The 23116-nt window shown below is 43.8% G+C and overlaps 1 protein-coding gene across 1 annotated transcript in view; it reads left to right on the forward strand.

Moving 5' to 3' along the window:
• The window catches only part of VEPH1 (ventricular zone expressed PH domain containing 1), a 915267-nt gene that overhangs the window by 294290 nt on the left and 597861 nt on the right, over nt 1-23116 (forward strand). The window contains exon 7 of the mRNA XM_073578996.1: nt 10483-10692. Within this exon, the coding sequence (XP_073435097.1) occupies nt 10483-10692 (210 nt within the window). The remainder of the gene's footprint in view (nt 1-10482; nt 10693-23116) is intronic.

Genomic DNA, 23116 nt, shown 5'->3' on the forward strand with positions numbered 1-23116 from the left:
CCTATAATAACCACATCAGTGAATCTTCTGGCAAATCCCCGTTTTTTGTTGTCTACGGTCTACATCCTGGTGTACCTCTACCAATTCCCCCCGCCTCGGGTGTACCGGCGGCTGATCTTCTGTCCGGCGAATTCTCCAGGATCTGGCAGGAGACCAAGACCGCTCTCGAGTTGGTGCGTAACAGGGTAAAAGGATTCGCAGACAAGAGGCGCCTGGATGTCCCACCATATCACCCAGGTGACAAAGTTTGGCTAGCCTCCAAGTTTATTCGCCTCAAGGTCCCATCCCACAAACTGGGTCCCCGCTATATTGGACCTTTTGAGATCTTGTCCCGTATTAATGATGTCTCCTATAAATTGCGTCTTCCCGCCTCTCTCCGCATCCCTAATGCTTTCCATGTGTCTTTGCTTAAGCCAGTTATTTTCAATCGTTTCCTTTCTGAAGCTCCTCACTCACCTCCGCCTGCCGCCGCAGACGATGTATTTGAGGTGAGAGATATTTTGGCCATGAGAAAGCAAAAAGGGAAAACCTTTTTCTTGGTTGATTGGAAGGGCTTTGGTCCTGAGGAGAGATCCTGGGAACCCCAGGAGAATATCCAAGCTCCTCGAATCCTGGCTAAATTTTTGTCCGGTCTGCAGGGGAGGGCGCGTAAGGGGGGGGTACTGTCATGCGGCGGCTGCCGCGGACCTCCTCTCTTACCTCCCTCCGGCCCCGGCTCACCCGCTCTCCGGGGGTCACCTCTCTGCCTCACCGGCCGCTGCGGGCCTCGGCGCGGCCTCTCCCGGTCCCCCGTCCACGGCCCACGCCTGCCTCTGTCCGGCCCCCTGGTGTGCGCTCCCGCTCCTCCTCCTCGGCGGGTGCGTCTCCTCACTATGGCCGGGCGCGCGCTCTCCCCCGCCTGAGGACGCGCGTCTCCTCCTCCAGCTGGAGGTCATGACCCGGCAGGCCTTCGCTCTCCCTATATCAGGCCGCCTCCTTCTGGAGGCGATGCCTGACTATCATTAGTATTTGCTAGTGACTCTGGCCGCTCTCCTAGCGCTCCCCTGCCTTTTCCGTGCATTTACCTTGCTCCTCTTGTGTTTCCTCTCCTAGGTTCTGTGGCTTCAGTCCTCGCCCGTTTCCCTCCTGTGTCTTCAAGCCTTGCCATTCCCCCTGTCTCGCCAAGACTTGCCGTCTCTCCTGTGTCTCCGAGCCGTGTCGTCTGTCCAGTGCCTGCCCTTCGGATCCACCTCTCTGACCGCCCTGACCTTCCCGGGTACCGGCTACCGTGGTGATAGTCCCCCGTGGGCCTGCCCCATACACTCCCTGTATAGGGGGTGGTCCACCTGGTCAGCTCGCCCTTGGGGGGTTCGTTGCCACGGTCTAGTGGGTCCACCCCAGGAGTACCTTACAGAATGTAAGGGTCTGGATTTCATCATAGGAGAGGAAGAAATCTGACTCCTAACAATAATATTAAATAAGGGGATTTTTATATTTTTGTGTTACATTAAGATTTACTATTGATCATTTACATCTATGTTAGGTGCAGTTTTTGTTACTTATGCCTGTGTATGCCTACATTAGCAATGATGCTCTGTTTTTAATTCTTGTGTAATAAAATTTATTTGGCTTTTGCAAAAACTCTTTGAATCCCTAGTTCTTGCATAATTGTCTTGATAAAGGGAAATTTGTTATATTAAGTTTTGGGTGTGTGCTAATTTCCATCCTTCTACTACTTTGCTTTCAACCCCATCCTTCACTCCCCAGTGTTTGCGTCTAATGTTTGTGTGAGTATAGTTGTATAATTGGTATTTTCCTTTAGCCCTGTTTGCTTTACCTTGTTAGTCTGGTTGGTGTATTACGGTACGCTATTACTCCCCTCTTCCCTGGGTGGGGAATGGTACAGACTGAGGGTGGATTCAGGAGCTGAAGCAAGGTATATGTGTAGGATAGGAGGAAAAAGTGTTTAACCAACAGGGATGGGGGGTGACCCGCTTCTTGCCGCCGACAGACACGAGACATAGACAGGAGTTATATTCAACAGGTCCGTTTTTATTGGCCGCCTCTCTGACGACCACCGCACATCATCACAGGAATTTCGCTGTTCTCTTGCTCACAGACCTGGGTACCTTCACTTTTTAATTTCACCATCGTGGCGTCCTTTGTGGGTCTTCCCACCATGGCTGCCCTAGGCACTTCCACCACAGTGTTTCACCCTTCAAAGTACACCGCCCACTTGGTACCCCCAGACCATCTCCATCTGCGGCTACTATCCTTTTGGGTCACCCCCCATGACCGTCACCACTGTCAGCTACTCTCTGAAGGCTTTTACCGTCTTTCTCTCTACCGCAGATCCTCCTCTCTAGTGAGCTCCCCTGGCTGACTGGACCTTCCAGAACATTCCCTCGTGACATACTGTAATTCATGATAGTAGTAAAATTCCTTCAATATGACTTGAGTTTATTTGTGAAAGAAAAACAGAAATTTGGAGAAAACTTAAAATTTGTATGCCCTTAAATCAGAGCGCTAGGTCACACAAAATAGATTGTAAATAACATTTGCTACTTTACATCAGCACAATTTTTGAAACATAATTTTATTTTGTTATGAAGTTACAAGGGTTAAAACTGACTAGTAAGTTCTCATTTTTTCAACAAAATTTACGAAACCATTTTTTTAGGGACCATAGTGACTTTTGAGGGGTCTATATGACAGAAAATACCCAAAAGTGACAACATTCTAAAAACTGCACTTCTCAAGGTGTTCAAAACCACATTTAAGAAGTTTATAAACCTTCAGGTGTTTCACAGGAAAATATGGAAGGAAGGAAATTGTGAACTTTTTTCTCAAATTTTTATTTTTTGATTTCACAAGGTTAACAGTAAAAAATGGACCCCAAAATTTGTTGTGCAATTTTTCTTGAGCATGCCTATACTCCATATGTGGTGGAAATCCACTGCTTGGGCGCACAGAAGGGTTTGGAAGGGAAGGAGCTCCATTTGACTTTTTAAATGCGAAATTTCAGGAATAATTAGTGGATGCCAATGAGGCAAATGGAGATCTCTTGGCCTAAACAGTGGTAACCCCTCACAAGTGACACCATTTTGGAAACTAGATGCCTCAGGGAATTTATCTACATGTGTGATGAGCACTTTGAACCCCCAGATGCTTAACAGAAGTTTATAAGATTGAGCCCTGAAAATAAAAAAAATTACTTTTCCCACAGAAAGGTTTTTTAGCCCCAAATTTTTTATTCTGACAAGGGTAACAGGAGAAATTGCACCATACAATTTGTTGTACATTTTCTCCTCAGTATGTGGATACCCCATATATAGTAGAAAACTACTGTTTGGATGTACAATAGGACTTGCAAGGGAAGGAGCACCATTTGACCTTTTGAATACAAAATTTACTGGAATAATTAGCTCACGACATGCTGCATTTGTCGAGCCCCTGATGTGCATAAACACTGCAAGCCCCCCAAAAGTGACACCATTTTGGAAACTAGACCCCTCGGAACCTATCTAGGTGTGTGCTGAGCACCACAAACACCCAGGTGCTTCACAAAAGTTTATAAACTAAAGCTGTGAAAATAAAAAAATCACATTTTTCCCATAAAAAATTCTTAGTTCCAATTTTTTTATATTCACAAGGTAACAGAAGAAAATGAGCCCAACATTTGTTGCGCAATTTCTCGCAAGTAAGCAGATACTCCATATGTGGTGAAAAACACTAATGTTTGGGCACACAATAGGGCTCAGAAAGGAAGGAGTGATGTTTTAGCATGCATATTTTGATAGAATGGAATGCAGATGTCGTGACCCCATTTTGGAAACTATACCCTTCAAGGAATGTATATAAAATGTGTGGTGAGCACCTTGTACCCCCTGGTGCTTCACAGAAGTTTATAACAGAGCCGTGGACATAAAAAAATCAATTTTTTCCCACAAAAATGTTATTTTAGCTCCAAATATTTTATTTTCACAAGGGTAGCAGAAGAAAATGGACCCCAAAACGTGTTATGCAATTTCACCTGAGCATGCCTATACCTCATGTGATTAAAAACTACTTTTAAGGCACAGTGCAAAGCTCAGAAGGGAAGACACGTCATATTGGAGTTCACATTTTCCTGGAATGGTTTGAATCATAGAATCATAGAATCGTAGAGTTGGAAGGGACCTCCTGGGCCATCTAGTCCAACCCCCTGCTCAAAGTAGGATTCGCTAAATCATCCCAGACAGATGTCTGTCCAGCCTCTGCTTGAAGACTTCCATTTAAGGAGAACTCACCACCTCTTGTGGCAGCCTGTTCCACTCATTGATCACTCTAACTGTCAAAAAGTTTTTTCTAATATCTAATCTGTGTCTCCTCCCATTCAGTTTCATCCCATTGCTTCTAGTCTTTCCATGTGGAAATGAGAAAAAAGATGATCCTTCTACAATGTGACAGCCCTTGAGATATTTGTAGACAACTATTAAGTCTCCTCTCAGTCTTCTCTTTTGCAAGCTAAACATTCCCAAATCCTGCAACCTTTCCTCATAAGACAGGGTTTGCAGACCGGTCACCATTCTGGTCGCTCTTTTCTGAACTTGCTCCAGTTTGTTGATGTCTTTTTTAAAATGTGGTGCCCAAAACTGGACACAGTATTCCAGATGAGGTCTGACCAAAGAGGAGTAGAGGGCAATAATGACTTCACATGATCTAGACTTTATGCTTCTGTTAATACATCCTAGAATTGCATTTGCCTTTTTTGCTGCTGCATCACACTGTTGACTCATATTCAGTCTGTGATCTATTAGTATACCCAAGTCTTTTTCATATGTGCTGTTGCTTAGCCCTATTCCTCCCATTCTGTATACGCTTTTTTTCATTTTTATTGCCCAGATGTAGTACTTTGCATTTTTCCCTGTTAAAAACCATTCTGTTAGTTGCTGCCCACTGCTCCAGTTTATTTATATCTTTTTGAATCCTCTCTCTTCTCTAGTATTAGCTATCCCTCCTAGCTTTGTGTCATCAGCAAATTTAATCAGTTTACCCTCAATTCTTTCATTTAAATCGTTGATAAAGATGTTGAACCATACAGGGTCCAGGACAGAGCCCTGTGGTACCCCACTTGAGACATTCTTCCAACTGGATGTGCAGCCATTTACGACCACTCTTTGGGTCCGATCACTAAGCCAGTTATGAATCCACCTAACAGTTGCCTTGTCCATTCCATACCTAGTCATTTTTTCAATAAGGATTGTGTGAGATACTTTGTCAAATGCTTTGCTGAAGTCAAGATATACAATATCTACAGCATTTCCCTGATCCACCCAATCAGTGATTCCGTCATAGAAGGAAATTAAGTTAGTCTGACATGACTTATTAGTTGCAAACCCATGCTGACTCTGTTTAATCACTTCATTCTTATCCAGGTACTTACATACATGTTGTTTAATAATTTGTTCAAAGATCTTTCCTGGTATAGAAGTCAGACTCACCGGCCTATAGTTGTCTGGGTCCACCTTCTTCCCCTTTTTTAAGATAGGAACAACATTTGCTCTTCTCCAGTCTTCTGGGACTTCTCCTGTTCTCCAAGAATTTTCAAAGATTATGGAGAGGGGTTCAAAAATTTCTTCTGCTATCTCCTTCAGTACTCTGGGGTGTAATTCATCTGCACCTGGATACTTGAATTCATTTAGTTTAGCTAAGTGTTTCCTCACTATCTTTCTGTTTATAGTTATCCTGGATTCTTCTATTCCCTTAATAGGACAGTGAAGAACAGTGGATGTTACATTTCCTTTTTGAGAGAAAACATATGCAAAATAGGAATTTAAAAGTTTGGCCTTCTCAACATCCTGTCTTACCATTTCATCATTTTCATCCTGTAAAAATCCTATAGCATCTTTCACTTTTCTTTTACTTTTGACATATCCCCCAAATCCTTTAGTATTGCTTTTGATGTCTCTTGCAAGCCTCAATTCATTGTCAGCTTTAGTAATCTGATTGGTGCCCTGCAGGTTCTGCAGACAGCATTATATTCTTATTTAGATATGTCTCCCTCTTTCCATTTTATAAACATTTCTTTCTTCCTTTTTAGCATGTGCTTAAGTTCTGTGTTCATCCATCCTGGTTTCCTTAAATGCTTCCTTTTCTTCCTTCTTTTCGGAATTGTTAACAATTGTGCTTTGAGAATTTAATTTTTCAAGATTTCCCATCCTTCCTGGACATTTTTGTCTTTAATGATATCCAGCCATTGGATCCCTTCAATTCTCTTTCTGAGTCCCTTAAAATCTGCCTTTCTGAAATCTAACCTTGACGTCTGAGTTTTCACAGGTATTCCTCCTCTAGTTATCCAAAATTCTAAAATAGCATAGTCGCTACCTCCTAGGGTCCCAGCCACTTTTACCTCCTCAACCATTTCCTCCCTGTTTATAAGGAATAGATCCAAGGTAGCAGATCCCCTTGTTTTCTCCCCTACCTTTTGGAAGATAAAGTTGTCAGCAAGAGAGGATAAGAATTTCCTTGACCTGTTAGTTTTGCCTGAGAGAGATTCCCAACAAATGTCTGGATAGTTGAAATCTCCCATGACAACTATGTCATATTTTTTGGAGAACTTGGCCATTTGATGCATAAAGAGTTCATCCATATCTTCAGCTTGCACAGGCGGCCTGTAGTAAATGCCTACAATGGTGTCCTTTCCATTGTTCTGTCACTGTGTTCTTACCCAAACAGTTTCCACAGAACTCCCGGTCTCAGAAGCTTCAATCTCTGTGCAGATATACACGTTTCTAACATAAAATGCGACACCTCCTCCTCGTTTATCAAGTTTGTTTCTTGCAAATAAGTTGCATACTTGCAGCCTTGTATTCCAATCATGTGTATCGTCCCACCAAGTTTCAGTGATTCCAATGACATCATATTTCTTTTCCTGTGTTAGTAGTTCCAGTTCTCCTTGTTTGTTGCCCATGCTTTGTGCATTAGTATAGAAACATTTTAGTTTGTGATTGGTTTCTCTTTCTCCAATATTTTTATTATTTAGATTTTTTTGTCTTTGTTCTTTCCTCCCATTTCTAATAGCAGAGTTCTCAATAGCATTTGTCAGGTGTATGGCTTTTTCTGGCCTTTTGCTTCCGTTCCTACATTGTTCTAGTTTAAAGCTCTCCTTATAGTTTGAGGGTGCCATGTCACATTGGCAGAGCCCCTAAGGTGCCAGAACAGCAGAAACCCTGCTAAGAGAAAACATTTTACAAACTACACCTCTCAATTAATTCATCTAGGAGTGCAATGATCATATTGACACCACATGTGGGTTACAGCATTTTATAACATTGGGCAGTAAAGAAAAAAATAATGACATCTTTAATACCAAAATTTTAGTCCCAGATTTTACATTTTCACACTGTGAAATGGGTAAAAATAGCACCACAGTTTGTCTCACAATTTCTGCTGAATGTAGAAATACCCCACATGTGGCTGTACAGTACTGCTTTGCCAGACTCTGGAAGGATGGAGCACTGTTTGCCTCCAGGAGAGTAGATTTTCCTAAGAATAGTTGCAGACTCCATATAAAGAGCACAATCAGAGCTAGAAGAGTAGAATCCCTCTCTGAAGTGGCCCTGTTGTGGAAATTATACCACTTTGGAAATTTATCTACAGGTGTAGTGACAATTTTGACTCCATGGGTGTCTTCCAGAAACAAGCAATAATGGATGTTGCTGAGTGAAATTTGCAAACTGTCGTTGTAGTGACCAATACTTTGTAGTGACCAGTACATCGCGCCCAGTTCATGCTTGTGGAGGCACGCACCCATAAATTAGACGAGCTTTCTACAGAAGTGCCAAACATGTGCACACTAAATGTGATTTAGGCACAATGTGGGGCTCAGAAGAGAGAGGGGTATTTGGATTTGGGAGCACAGAATTTGACAAATGATGGACCTGAAGGGGACATTTTTGTGCAATGAGTTTGAAGCTTTTAATGGGAAGATTATACATAACTTTTGGAAACTCATTTATCCTGTGCTCTATGCTGAGCACTTACTTTAGGGTTTCCATCTAAGTCTCCATCTAAGTCTCCAAGTGATGTGATTCAGATGAAACCTTGAAGGATCCATTCACTATAATGAGGCAGCAGAGTTACCTCTGTTCAACGATGTCACGCCTAAAAAGACAGACACTGCTGGATTATAGGCCAGACAGTGTTCACAGTGTCTTCATCTGTCACACCTGTGGATCTATTTTAATGCTCACTTGAAACACACTGCTTTTTTGTGTAGCATCATGGGAAAGTCTCAGGAAATCAGACAAGATATCAGGAAGAGAATTGTGGACTTGCACAAGTGTGGCTCATCCTTGGATACAATTTCAAGATACCTGAAAGTGCCTCGTTCATCTGTACAAACAATTATACGTAAGTACAAGTAAGATGGGAATTTCCAGCCATTGTACCACTCAGGAAGGAGATGCGTTCTGTGTCCTAGAGATGAACGTGCTCTGGTCCGATATGCATATCAACCCTTGGACAAAAGCAAAAGACCTTTTGAAGATGATGGCAGAAGCTAGTAAGATTCTGTCAATATTCACAGTGAAGCGAGACATAAAAAAGCTAGATTAATCCTAATTGACCTAAAACAAAAAGGTTTATTCTGATTTCATGTCAGATATTGAGAAAAACATGCATATGTGTCTTTTTATATAGTGTATGTAAACTTCTGGTTTCAACTGTATATGTTATGTTGTGATTTTTTTTTATATAGATTTTTACATTTTTTCCACTTTTTTACTTTTTTCTTTTTTTTATTTTGTCCCACTATGGAACTAGAAACATTTTAGTTTGTGATTGGTTTCTCTTTCTCCAATATTTTTATTATTTAGATTTTTTTGTCTTTGTTCTTTCCTCCCATTTCTAATAGCAGAGTTCTCAATAGCATTTGTCAGGTGTATGGCTTTTTCTGGCCTTTTGCTTCCGTTCCTACATTGTTCTAGTTTAAAGCTCTCCTTATAGTTTGAGGCTGCCATGTCACATTGGCAGAGCCCCTAAGGTGCCAGAACAGCAGAAACCCTGCTAAGAGACAACATTTTACAAACTACACCTCTCAATTAATTCATCTAGGAGTGCAATGATCATATTGACACCACATGTGGGTTACAGCATTTTATAACATTGGGCAGTAAAGAAAAAAATAATGACATCTTTAATACCAAAATTTTAGTCCCAGATTTTACATTTTCACACTGCGCTGCACTGACAGAAAAATTTGCGACACTATGCTCTAAGCATGGTGTTGTTTGCTAGCTCTGGTGACCTACATGTCATCATGATGGCTACGGATCACCATGGAAAAGATCGGCCCCTCGCGATGATGTTGCAGGGGGCATTAACTGGAGAGCAGAGGGTGCTCTGTTGAGAACTCCCTTGCTCGGATTTCTGAGCCAAAGCTCCCTCTGCTCCCTCTGGTGGTTACTGAGAGTAGTGGAGCTGGCCAGGTGGATGGAGGTTCTCCACCTGACGATGATAATTGGGAATCTGGGATTGTTGGCTGGGAGCATATAATGGAGCTGGCTGCTCTTGAAGGTTGCTGGTGATTTTTTCCTCTGTGTGCATTTGGAGCTCTTTTGTCCCCTGCCTGATCTGCATGTTCAGCTAAGTGATTCTTTTGCTAATCCTTTGCATATAATCTGGTTTTGTCTTCTTTTGCTTTCTGTTTGCTGCCTGGGTTCAGCGTGCTCAGTCTGTTCTCTGCCTGTGTTTGTGTCTCATCTTGTCTCACCGACAATATATGTTTGGGGGCTGTCTATTCCTTTGGGGATCTGCTCCGGAGCAGTTTAGATTTCATCTTTCTGTCTTTTGGCTTAGTTAGTCCTCCGGCTGTGACGAAGCTTCTAGGGCATCGTAGGAATGCTCCACGGCTACTGCTATTCGTGCGGATAGGATCAGGGGTCTGCAATCCGCTTAGTTACCAACCTCTCTGGTCTTCTGGTGGCTTAGCCTGTTCCTGCCATCCTCCTCGGTGACCCATTCATAATAGTGCTCCCTCTCCCTTCTTGCCTGCTAAATACTGGGATCAATATCAATTGTAGTATTTAGGGGGTTAAAGTGTCAGTTGTCAGCTGTCAGAATCAGCTTATACCCGGCGGAGATTGTACGCGCACAGCCTCTGTATCCATGCATCTTATAAGTACCAGCCCACCATAACGTATAGATACATTCAATGTCGGGAAGGGGTTATGAGAAGTCATGAGCAAACACAAAGATATAATATTTCCATCCAAAAAATTGATAAATTGTTACTAAGACATTTTCTCTCTGATTCCTTTCAATCCTGTGTGATATCAAATGCAGCTGTACTTTTTCAAAATAGCAAAGCCAAAAAGGCACATTATATTCTATGCAGTGTATATTACAGAATTAGAATTTCTACTTTTATCACTGGCTTGCAAATTCAACCCTCCTTTATCTACAAATATGTTGTCTCATTTTGACCACTTAATTATGGTTAATATTTTTTTTTCCTTTCAGGTCCTTGCAGTAACAATACCTGTCCTTACCAAATATCTACCTGATCCAAGCTACAGTGATATTGTAGTAAACATATTATTAGACATTTCGTCATATGAACCGCTGACCCTGGCTGGGTCTCTTTCTGTGTTGAAAGGAATTGGTGAACAATACCCATGTCTTATTGGACAGATAGCGAAGATTTATGGTGCTGTGGGACGTGTAGATGAGGTATGTAACCACTAATAGTTTACAGTTTTGCATCCACAAAGTAAAAAAAAGATAGTCATATTAGTTCAATCTGTTACGTCAAAGTAAAATTGTAGTTTTTTTTCTATCATATGTATAAGCCAGAGAATGTCTAATTACATTACAAGAAATAATAAGGTTAGAGGTTGTGATATAGAAAAGTTCAAGTTTAGTTTGCAGGAAATATGTATGAGTGGGAGCAGGGGCGGACACAGGCAGCTTTGGGCCCGTGTGCAAGAAATGTGTCTGGGCCCCCCTCCCTGCCCAGCACGCTGCTTATGATGAGGGCAATCTGGCCATGGGCCCCCTGGAGTCTCAGGCTCTGAGCAACAAGACAGATTGCCCTCATTATCACCGCTCTGATTAAAATTTGGTTCTGCTGATTTCAGCGCAGTCAGACTTGCAGTCAAGTGGCAACTGGAGTATCAGCTTTGTTGGTGAATAGAACCCTGCAGACATGGCTGACACTCTAATTAGCACATGACAGCAAGTGTGCAGAGCAACTCCTCGTAGTTATATATTAACTGCTGGAATCGGCAGACCCCAACCAAGTATATATTACATTATATGTCTGGCATCGGGTAGTATACCACAAATAAAAGTATGGAATAGTGTAGCCTCCTACATACAGTATGAGCACCCACATAGTTTCCCTATGTACAGCAGGTGCTCTCACATAGCCTCCTATATACAGTGTGATCCCTCACAGAGACCCCGATATACATCAGTAACCCTCACAGAACCCCCGATGTACATCAGTAGCCCTCACAGAGCCCCCAATGTACATCAGTAGTCCTCACAGAGCACCCTATATACATCAGGAGCCCTCACAGAGCCCCTATATACCGCAGAAGCCCTCAGAGCCCCTATATACAGCAGGAGCACCCCACAGAGCCCCCTATATACAGCATTAACACCTTACAGAGCCCCCTATATACAGCAGGAGCCCTTACAGAGCCCCCTATATACAGCAGGGGCACCTCACAGAGCCCCTATATACAGCAGGATCACTCACAGAGCCATCTATATACAGCAAGAGCCATCACAGAGCCCCTATATACAGCAGGAGCCCTCACAAAGCCCCCGATGTACATCAGTAGCCCTCACAGAGCCCCCAATTTAAATCAGTAGCCCTCACAGAGCACCCTATATACAGCAGGAGCCCTCACAGAGCCTCCTATATACAGCAGGAGCCCTCAGAGTCCATATATACAGCAGGAATACCTCATAGAGCCCCTATATACAGCATTAACACCTTACAGAGCCCCCTATATACATCAGGAGCCCTCACAGAGCCCCCTATATACAGCAAGAGCACCTCACAGAGCCCCCTATATACAGCAGGAGCACTCACCGAGCCCAATTTATACAGCAAGAGCCATCACAGAGCCCCTATATACAACAGGAGCCCTCACAGAGCCCCTATATACAACAGGAGCCCTCACAGAGCCCCTATATACAGCAGGAACCCTCACAGAGCCTCAATATATACAGCATGATTACCCACATAGCTCTCTATATACAGTATGAGCCATCACATTGCCCCTATATACAGTTTGAGCCATCATATATCTATCTATGTCCAGAAACAAATGCCAAACACACATTAAGAAAAGAAGAAAAAAAACCACACACTCACCTCACTCCTGTTCCCCCGGCGCTCTGCTCCGGTCTTTGCTTTGTTCACCGACTTACCGCACAGCAGACGTCATCACATCTGCTGTCTCAGTCGCAAATGCTGTGACTGGTGGAAGGAGTAGGTGGTTCTGTCCTCCATTATATTCATCGCTATTTGCATCGTGAAGATGCAGATGGTGGTGAAATCTGGATGCAAGTTGGCCGTATGGTGCAGCTTGCACACCTGTGTTTTTGAGTGTTTGGCTATGTCAGATAGCCCAGGTTAGATATATATAGTGCAAAAGCTGTATTTGTGTACTGGGTGGTGTTTTGCACTTTACTATGTGCACATATACAATGTTATATGCACTGACTGTCACTGAGCACTCCTGGGCCAGGCTGCAGGACCTATACATTGCAAGATGTCCTGGAGTCGGGCTCAGGGTCACACAATGCAGTCACTCTGAAGATCATTGTGAGTTATTGCTGCAGCTTGAGCTTACAGTGCCTTGCGAAAGTAATCGGCTCCCTGGAACTTTTCAACCTTTTCCCACATATCATGCTTCAAACATAAAGATACCAAATGTAAATTTTCGGTGAAGAATCAACAACAAGTGGGACACAATTGTGAAGTTGAACGAAATTTATTGGTTATTTTAAATTTTTGTTGAAATTCCAAAACTGAAAAGTGGGGCGTGCAATAGTATTTGGCCCCTTTAACTTAATACTTTGTTGTGCCACCTTGCTTGGGGTATGTCTCTATCAGTTTTGTACATCGAGAGATTTAAATTCTTGCCCATTCTTCCTTGGCAAACAGCTCGAGCTCAGTGAGGTTTGATGGAGATCGTTTGTGAACAGCAGTTTTCAGCTCTTTCCACAGATTCTCAATTGGATTCAGGTCTGGACTTTGACTTGGCCTTTCTAACACCGGGTACGTTTATGGATATCAAAAAAAACAACATCATTTGAAAGGTAGCTCACCAAACCCTGACTGATGCACTGGCAGGATGCAGCAGAGCCCCATTGATAAAGGCTGGGGCAGCACAGGTGCATACCACTGATGAGGACAGCCAGTAACCCATTATGGTCCGGCTGCCCAGTGGAAAAAAGCACACTAATAAGGCTTGCTTAAGACATAAGTCACACTGATAAGTGTGATGCAATGTGTCAGAGCAACCTATTGATAACGCCCATAATTATAGCAGGCGGGCAGCTCAGCACTATAACATGCATCACACAGAGAAACCAAGCCAACATAAAGGGCTCTAACTGCATCCTGCAAAAATGATAAAAAGTGCAAAAAGATAAATAGATATGGGGTATTAGTTACTATTTTGGCCAAAGCAGATAAGCTCACAACCCAACGTCAAGGGTCCCCAGATATTGTGAGTCCCTAACACTAAATCTAAACTGCGAACATAAGAAGGAAATTTTTTTTTGAAATTTTGGAAAAATTTTTTTTTCCTTCTTATGTTCGCAGTTCATCCAGAGTGATCATGGACCTCTTGGCTGCATCTCTGATAAGTCTTCTTCTTGTTTAAAATGAAAGTTTAGAGGGACGGCGGGGTCTTGGTAGATTTGCAGTGGTATGATACTCCTTCCATTTCAATATGATCGCTTGCACAGTGCTCCTTGGGATGTTTAAAGTTTTGGAAATCATTTTGTATCCAAATCCAGCTTTAAACTTCTCCACAACAGTATCAAGGACCTGCCTGTTGTGTTCCTTGGTCTTCATGATGCTCTCTGTGCTTCAAATAGAACCCTAAGACTATCACAGAGCAGGTGCATTTATACGGAGACTTGATTACACACAGGTGGATTATATTTACCATCATTAGTCATTTAGGACAATAATGGATCATTCAGAGATCCACAATGAACTTCTGGAGTGAGTATGCTGCACTGAAAGTAAAGGGGCAGAATAATATTGCACGCCACACTTTTCAGTTTTTGCATTTCCACAAAAATTTTAAATAACCAATAAATTTCGTTCAGCTTCACAATTGTGTCCCACTTGTTGTTGATTCTTCACCAAAAATGTACATTTGGTATCTTTATGTTTGATGCATGATATGTGGGAAAAGGTTGAAAAGTTCTAGGGAGCCAAATACTTTTTCAACCCACTGTATACACAGATCGGGTGGCGCTAGAGCCAAATGACCCCACAGACAGCGCGACCCGATCTGTATGTAAGTGTAAGATGGTGCAATAAATCACAGTGCAGATAGAGCGTCTGTAGAAAGCAAACACAGCAGGAATCTGATGAAGCACCGTCACATACCTCCTGCTCCGGCCCTCTGGCTCTGCTGATCTCATCTCTTCTCTGCGGCAGAGTGAAGCAGGCATGCAGGGGATGTAAGATCAGCAGGCACACAGCATGAGGTAGAGTTTAAAATACTGAATTCAACGTTGTGCCACATGTCAGGCTGTGAGCTGTTGTTTACTTACAATGAATGTTTTATAATAGGGTATTATCATTGATGTGACTACCTGCCACCTGCAAAGGAGTCCGGCCACGCCCCTCTTCTTATAATCAGCTCACTGTCAATAGACAATGTATATACAGAGCCTGGTGTGGGCGGGGCTAGCTTTATCAGGTCTTCAACATTCTACATCTAAAGGGGCCTTTACACATAGCGATATCGCTAGCGATATCGCTAAAGCGTCACCGATTTTGTGACGCAGCAGCGATATTGCTAGCGATATCGCTATGTGTGATACTTACCTCCGACCGGCTCCCCCACTGATTATCGCTGATCGCGCGAGATCGTCCAGTTCCATTTCTCGTCAGGCGCTTCCTGCTGGGCTTCCTGCTGGCGCCGACGAGCGACGCGTGAATGCGGGCTGGAGAACGTCTGAAAGGTAAGTAACGACTGCTGCTGCGTCGCTACATCGCTGTGAGATCTGCCTGTGTGCCAGCTCACTAGGGACCATTTAGCGATGCATCAGCGATCCTGACCGGGTCGTATCGTTGTTGGGATCGCTGGTGCAATACTAAATGTAAAGGGGCCTTAAGAGCTCTGATTGAGTCACAACTGCTGCATTTAGTAAAGAACAAATAGTAAACTAAGTGATACATGGAATCAGGGTTTCTTTCCTACATTATGCTACTCTCAGATGAGGTAGCAAATGCATGGTGACATATTTCCTTTAAATAAGTGCTTTTCACGATAGAAAACGTTCCAAAATTTGTTAATTTTTGGCATCTTTGCGTCAGCTCTGCCAACTTTTCTAAAAATTTGGTTCAAGTTAGTGAGAGGAGCTTTGCTTGCATGACCAGACAGATTCACTTTACTTTTGCCACAATATTGGCATCACTTTTGTCCAAGAGTGATTCTCATGCACCACTGGTGGCTCAGTTACAGCCCCCTACAAGTTCCAAAGCCATAGAAAATCCAAGATTCTGAGGCACCAGAGAAAATAGGGATAAAACATAATTTTATTCCATCCTGAAAAATCACATGTTGAAATACAATTGAAGTAGACAAGTGAAACAATAGTGGCATCAGCTGTAGAAGAAGTGTATTCCAGTCTGAGACATGAGTGAATAAAAGAATATGCCAAATTGGAAGCTGAAAGATGTGCCTCTTAATGAATTTGGCGTATTTTACCCCAGTGGACTCTTCATCTTGACTGCTGTATAAAATGCCAGTCTTGATAAATTTTCCATTTAATGGTTACCTACTTTTTACCTCAAAGCTATTGTTTTTTTTCAAATTGAAGTATGAACCACATAATTAACCCCTTTCCTACAATGGACGTACTATTCCGTCCATGTGACCCGGGACCTAAGTCCCATGGACGGAATAGTACGTCATGCCCTTTAATGCGACATCGCGACTTAAGTCGTGGTGATCGCATTAAAATGCAGATGCCATCTTACCTCAGGATAGATGGCCTCGGCATCCCAGGCAGTCTCCGCCCTGGCCCGCCCCTCTGTGAGCTGTGATTGGCGGTTCAATTCAGAACAGCCAATCACAGCGCTTCTCTTTGTTTCAGCCAATCAGATTGGCTGAAACAACAGGATCCTAGGCTAGGATTGAGTACCGATTGAGGGCCTGCAGGAAGTGGTTGGCGCGATCGATTAGATCTGCGATCGCACCAGCCACAGGGCACAGCTGCGGTCACGCTGTGACCGCTCTGTGCCATGCTGATGTCCTGGCCATGACCTGCCTAGGAATCGGAGCTGTGAGCTCCGATCCTAGGCAGTTACCATGGTCACCGGGCAGAGCAGGGATTGGTGGGATCGATGTAATCTTTCGATCCCACTAATGACAGGTCACAGCAGCGATGTGACCGCTCTGTGACCTGCACCTGACCTGCCTCTGACCTGTCTGACCTGTCTGCAGGGGTCCTCACTCTAGCTGAGGATTCCTGCAGAGAGGCCGGACGCAGCAAGAGCTCCTGTGCTGGGTATTGTGGTGCCATAGCTTGTAGCATCACAATCCCTGCAGAAGAAAGAAGAAAGAAAACTACAACTGTAAGTGTTAATTGATCCCAGATACCCTGCCCAATCTATCTTCACCCCCTCAATCTATCTTCATACCCCATCCCCCCTCCACCCCCATTACCCCCTTCCCCCCCTTTTGCGCCGCCTCCGTGCGCAGCCACCGAGCGTTGATCGGTGAAGCAGTTCACCGATCAACACTCGTGCTCGCTTTTTTTTCCTTAGCCCCCTTTGCACCACTACCGCACACACATCCCGTTTTTCATTTTTTTCACCCCCCTTTGTGCCACCTAACTACAACTCTAACTGATCCCTGCCCAATCTCTCTTCATCCACCCCAATCCCCCATCCCCTTCCCCCTATTTTTACCCCCCTCCACCTCACTTTTGCGCCACCTCCGTGCGCAGCCGGCGAGCGTTGATCGGTGACGCAGTTCACCGATCAACACTCGTGCTCATTTTTTTTCTTAGCCCCCTTTGTGCCACCTCCACACACACATCCCGTTTTTCATTTTTTTTCACCCTCCTTTGTGCCACCTAGCTACAACTCTAACTGATCCCTGCCCAATCTCTCTTCATCCACCCCAATCCCCCCATCCCCCTTCCCCCTATTTTTACCCCCCTCCACCCCACTTTTGCACCACCTCCATGCGCAGCCGCCGAGCGTTGATCGGTGACGCAGTTCACCGATCAACACTCGTGCTCATTTTTTTTCCTTAGCCCCCTTTGTGCCACCTCCACACACACATCCCGTTTTTCATTTTTTTTCACCCTCCTTTGTGCCACCTAACTACAACCCTAACAGATCCCTGCCCAATCTCTCTTCATCCACCCCAATCCCCCATCCCCTTTCCCCTATTTTTACCCCCCTCCACCCCACTTTTGCGCCACCTCCGTGCGCAGCCGGCGAGCGTTGATCGGTGACGCAGTTCACCGATCAACACTCGTGCTCGCTTTTTTCCGATAGCCCCCTTTGCGCCACCTCCGCACACACATCCCGCAGCCGCAAAACTTTGATAAGTGACGCACATCACTTATCAGAGCTTGTGCCTGCCGTTTTTCATTTTTTTCACCCCTTTTTGTGCCACCTAACTACAACCCTAACTGTTGATCCCTGCCCGATCTCTACTCATCCACCCCAATCCCCCAGCCCCCTCTTTTTACCCCCCTTTGCGCTGTTTCCGTGTGCACATTTAGCAGCCACCGAATTTTGATAAGTGATGCAATTCACTTATCAAAGTTCGTGCCGGCTGTTTTCAAACTTTCTTTTTCACCTCCCCCCTTTGAGCCACCCCTGTGCACACATCCAGCAGCCACTAAATTTTGATAAGTGATGCTGTTCACTTATCATATCTAGGACCTGCTGTTTTAGACTTTTTTTCACAGGTATTTTGCTCCCCATTTCCTTTTAGCTTTTTCTTACAGGATAGTGTGCACCAATCACTAGCCCCCACCACCACATACACAGTTATAAATAAAGTACACCCAAGCACCATATTTACACAAAAAATGTCCCGCCCATCATGTTCCTCCCAACAGCGCTATTCAATGGAGGAGGCATATGCTTTACTTACCTCCGATACTGATAGCGAGGATGACGATCCGACTTTTCTTTATTTTTCGGATTCTTCATCCTCTTCCTCTTCCCCCTCCTCATCTTCCTCCTCGGGTCCTGCGGAATCGCCACGCAGATGCTCCAGGACAGAAGATGAGGCAGCACCCACAATGCCCGCAGCTGATTCAGCAGACCCTGTGTGGACCTTGCCCCCCGAAAATTACGAGCCGATTCCTGATTTTGTGGCAAAATCAGGAATCAAGTTTGACACCACTGGCCTCACAGAAATTGACTTTTTCAAAGTCTTTTTCTCTGAGGATTTTGTTAACCTCATGGTGGAGCAAACTAATTTGTACACTCCGCAATTTTTGGAGCAAAACCCGCGTTCATCCTATACTAACTGGTCTCTTGTGGACGCAGTTGCAATGACGCAGTTTTGGGGCCTGGTCCTCCACATGTGTATCCTGAAGAAGCCTGAAATTCGGCAATATTGGAGTGTGGATATTTTATACAACACTCCAGTGTTCCAAATGGTCATGGTCCGGACGCGTTTTCAGGCCATCCACAAGTTTCTGCATTATAACGATGAATGCACAGTGTCCCGCACGAGATGACCCCAACTTTGACCGTCTGTTCAAAGTTTGGCCGGTCATCGAACACTTCAACAAAAAGTTTGCTGAAGTGTACGTGCCCCAAAGGAACATCTGCGAGGATGAGTCCTTGGTTCATTTCAAGGTAAGGCTCGGATTCCATCAATACCTGCCCAGTAAGAGGGCCAGGTACGGAATCAAACTCTATAAGCTGTGTGAGAGTACCTCAGGGTACACCCACAGGTTTAAAGTACACGAAGGAAAGGACACCAGGATTGAACCCCCTGAGTGTCCTCCTGACCTGGGAGTGAGTGGGAAAATTGTGTGTGATTTGGTGCACCCATTGCTGGATAAAGGTTATCTCCTCTACACTGATAACTTTTATACCAGTGTCCCACTCTACAAATCCCTCTCTGCGCGAGGTACCGCAGCTTGAGGTACTGTCCGCAAAAATCAGAGAGGCCTCCCGAAGACGCTACTTGGGCAGATGCTCCGAAAAGGTGAGAGCAGGGCCCAAAGTAGCGACCACCTGCTGTTGGTCAAGTACAAAGACAAGAGGGATGTCTTTCTCTTGACCACTATACACGGTGATGGCAGCGCCCTCAGCACTGTACGGGGTACCTCTGCACAGGTCAGCAAACCTGAATGTGTGCTGGGGTACAATAAAAACATGGGGGCTTTGATCGCTCCGATCAACTCCTCCAACCGTACAATGCTTTGAGAAAGGCCAAGGTGTGGTACAAAAAGCTGGCTGTGCGCATCGTCCAATTGGCAATGCTCAACGGATTCCTGCTGTCACAATGTGCACACCACACCAATACGTCGTACCTTGAGTTCCAGGAGGTAGTGGTTAAGGCCCTGATGTTTGGCACTCTGGAAGGAGCGGGCCCCAGAACTTCCGGAACTGAAGGTGCTCGTATTGTACCAGGTCAGCATTTCCCGGGGGAGGTCCCGCAAACTGCAAAAAGAGGTAAATCGCAAAAAAGTTGCCGAGTGTGTTACAAAAACAGAATACGCAAGGACACCATTTATCAATGTGACACCTGCACCGAAAAACCTGGCCTGTGTATGAAGGATTGCTTCAAATTGTACCACACCTTAATGCACTACTAAATTACTATACCGGAAACATTAGATTAGTTGGGGCACATCTAGATAAGTTCCTTGGGGGTCTAGTTTCGAAAACAATGTCACTTGTATTATTTTTTTACTGTTTAGGCACATCAGGGGCTCTGCAAATGGAAAATGACGCCCACAGACCATTCCATCTAAGTTTGCATTCCAAAACGTCACTCCCTTCCGATCCCCGACGTGTGCCTAAACAGTTTTTTCCCACATATGGGGATCAGCGTACTCAGGACAAATTGGACAACAACTTTTGGAGTCCAATTTCTCCTGTTACCCTTGGAAAAATTAAAAATTGGGGACTAAACAATCATTTTTGTGGGCACAAAATAGGATTTTTATTTTCACGCCTGGGCAGTATAAACTTTAGTGAAGCACTTGGGGGTTCAAAGTTCTCACCACATATCTAGATAAGTTCCTTAGGGGGGTCTAGTTTCCAAAATGGGGTCACATGTGCGGGATTTCCACTGTTTGGGCACATTGGGGGCTCGTCAAATGCAACATGGCGTCCAATATCAATTCCAACCAATTTTAGGTTGAAAAAGTCAAACGGCGCTGCTTCCCTTCCGAGCCCTGCCGTGCGCCCAAATAGTGTCCCCCCCCCCACATATAGGGTATCAGCGTACTCAGGACAAATTGGACAACAACTTTTGGGGTCCAATTTCTCCTGCTACCTTTGGGAGAATAAAAAATTGGGGACTAAACGATCATGTTTGTGGAAAAAATATGATTTTTTATTTTCAAGCCTGGGCGTTATAAACTCCTGTGAAGCCCTAGGGGGTTCAAGGTGCTCACCACACATCTAGATAAGTTCCTTAGGGGGTCTAGTTTCCAAAAATGGGGTCACTTGTGGATGGGTTTCCACTGTTTGGGCACATTGGGGGCTCGTCAAATGCAACATGGCGTCCAATCTCAATTCCAGCAAATTTTAGGTTGAAAAAGTCAAACGGCGCTGCTTCCCTTCCGAGCCCTGCCGTGCGCCCACACAGTGGTACCCCCCAACATATAGGGTATCAGCGTACTCAGGACAAATTGGACAGCAACTTTTGGGGTCCAATTTCTCCTGCTACCCTTGGGAAAATTAAAAAATGGTTGCTAACAGATCACTTTTGTGACTAAAAAGTTAAATGTTAATTTTTTCCTTCCATGTTGCTTCTGCTCCTGTGAAGCGCCTGAATGGTTAATAATCTTCATGAAAGTAGTTTTGAGTAGCTTGAGGGGTTCAGTTTTTAGAATGGTGTCACTTTTGGGTATTTTCTGCCATATAGACCCCTCAAAGTGACTTCAAATGTGAGGTGGTCCCTAAGAAAATGGTTTTGTAAATTTTGTTGTAAAAATGAGAAATCGCTGGCCAACTTTTAACCCTTATAACTTCCTAACAAAAAAAGTTTTGTTTCCAAAGTTGTGCTGATGTAAAGTAGACATGTGGGAAATGTTATTTATTAACTATTTTGTGTCATGTAACTCTCCGGTTTAAGGGCATAAAAATTCAAAGTTTGAAAATCGCAAAATTTTCAAAATTTTCGCCATATTTCCATTTTTTAAAAAAATAAACGCACATTATTTGTGAAGAAATTTTATCACTAAAGTGAAGTACAATATGTCACGAGAAAACAAAGTCAGAATCGCCTAGATCTGTTGAAACGTTCCAGAGTTATTACCTCATAAAGGGACAGTGGTCAGAATTGTAAAAATTGGCCCGGGAGTTATCGTGCAAACCACCCTTGGTGTTGAAAGGGTTAAATAGGAAACCTATAATATAAAAAATAAAGAAATCTATAAACCAGCCAACCTTCCCTGCTATCCCTCGCAGCATCATCTTGTTCCGATGCCAGCAGCTGCTTTATACTTGTAAACAGTGCATGGCAGTGATGTCATGCACTGCTTACAAGCCAACGACAGCTGCCAGAATACTCACTGCTCCCCACGCTGGGACTATGTGCATGGAGGGCACCGAATATTCATTGCTCTTTAATAGCGAGCACAGTGGTAGCGGCTGCCGCCGGCTTTGTGCAGTTGCTGGGTATTCACGTGGCCCCGCTACTAAAGGGAATGAATATTCACTGCATTACACGTATTTGGGAGTTGGAGAGCAGTGAATATTCTTTGCCTTAAGTAGTGGGGACACACAAAAGCCCGGCAGCTGCAGGAAGCCAGAGGCTGCGGCTAACAGTGTGTCCACGATTAAAGATCACTGCCCTCCACGCCCATGGGCGTGGAATGAAGTGAATATTAATTTCTCTTTAGCAGCGGGCATGGTAGTAAGCTGAAGCCACTGTTTCCTGTCTCCTGTGACCCGCTGCTCCACCGCTGCCGCTCCCCCATCTCCCCAGCACAGCCAGACAGGTACATCTGGACTATAAGACGCACCTCCCATTTTCCTCCACAATTTTGGAGGAAAAAATGCATCTTATAGTCCGAAAAATACTGTAGCTTCTATGATAAATTTCTTATGACTGGCAAATCAGATAGCCACAAAAAAAGTATAATTTTTATTGAGGAACAAGCGCTTTTACAGCAACACCTTCCCATAGAATCTGTTGACAGGTTCCCTTTACATGTTCTCCTATGTGTACATGATCATCATAAATTGATGCAATCATCCACCACAGCATATCTCTAGAGATCTCTAGTAATCCATCAACAGAAGTTACAGAATTATTGAAGAGTCATTAAATACTATATTATATAAAATGCTGATTATAAAAAAAGAAAAATATTGTTGTGAAACTAAACACAATTACACTGTAACCTTGAGAACCAAATACAATTACCACAAATTAACTCTTAATTTTATTACTTTCATGGCAATATTTTCTATGTAATTGAATTTTCTTTCGCTGTAGCTTGATTATTGTTTATTATACTTGGAAAGTAAATTAAAAGAGTTTGTCTTTTCAGCAATCTCCTTCCTAACCGGGAGAAATAACAAGCAACAATACTTTTTTGTTTTACAAGACTTGCAGTTAAAATGTCAAATAATGACTTATTGTTATTGAATTGCTCTAAATGAGAAATACATTCCTGATTTTATAAGCATGGGTGTTGGAAATTAGCGCTAAATGTAGAAAGT

Source organism: Dendrobates tinctorius, unplaced genomic scaffold (assembly GCF_039654945.1).
Source record: "Dendrobates tinctorius isolate UK_male_01 unplaced genomic scaffold, ASM3965494v1 ptg000060l, whole genome shotgun sequence".
Classification (NCBI taxonomy): Eukaryota; Metazoa; Chordata; class Amphibia; order Anura; family Dendrobatidae; genus Dendrobates; species Dendrobates tinctorius.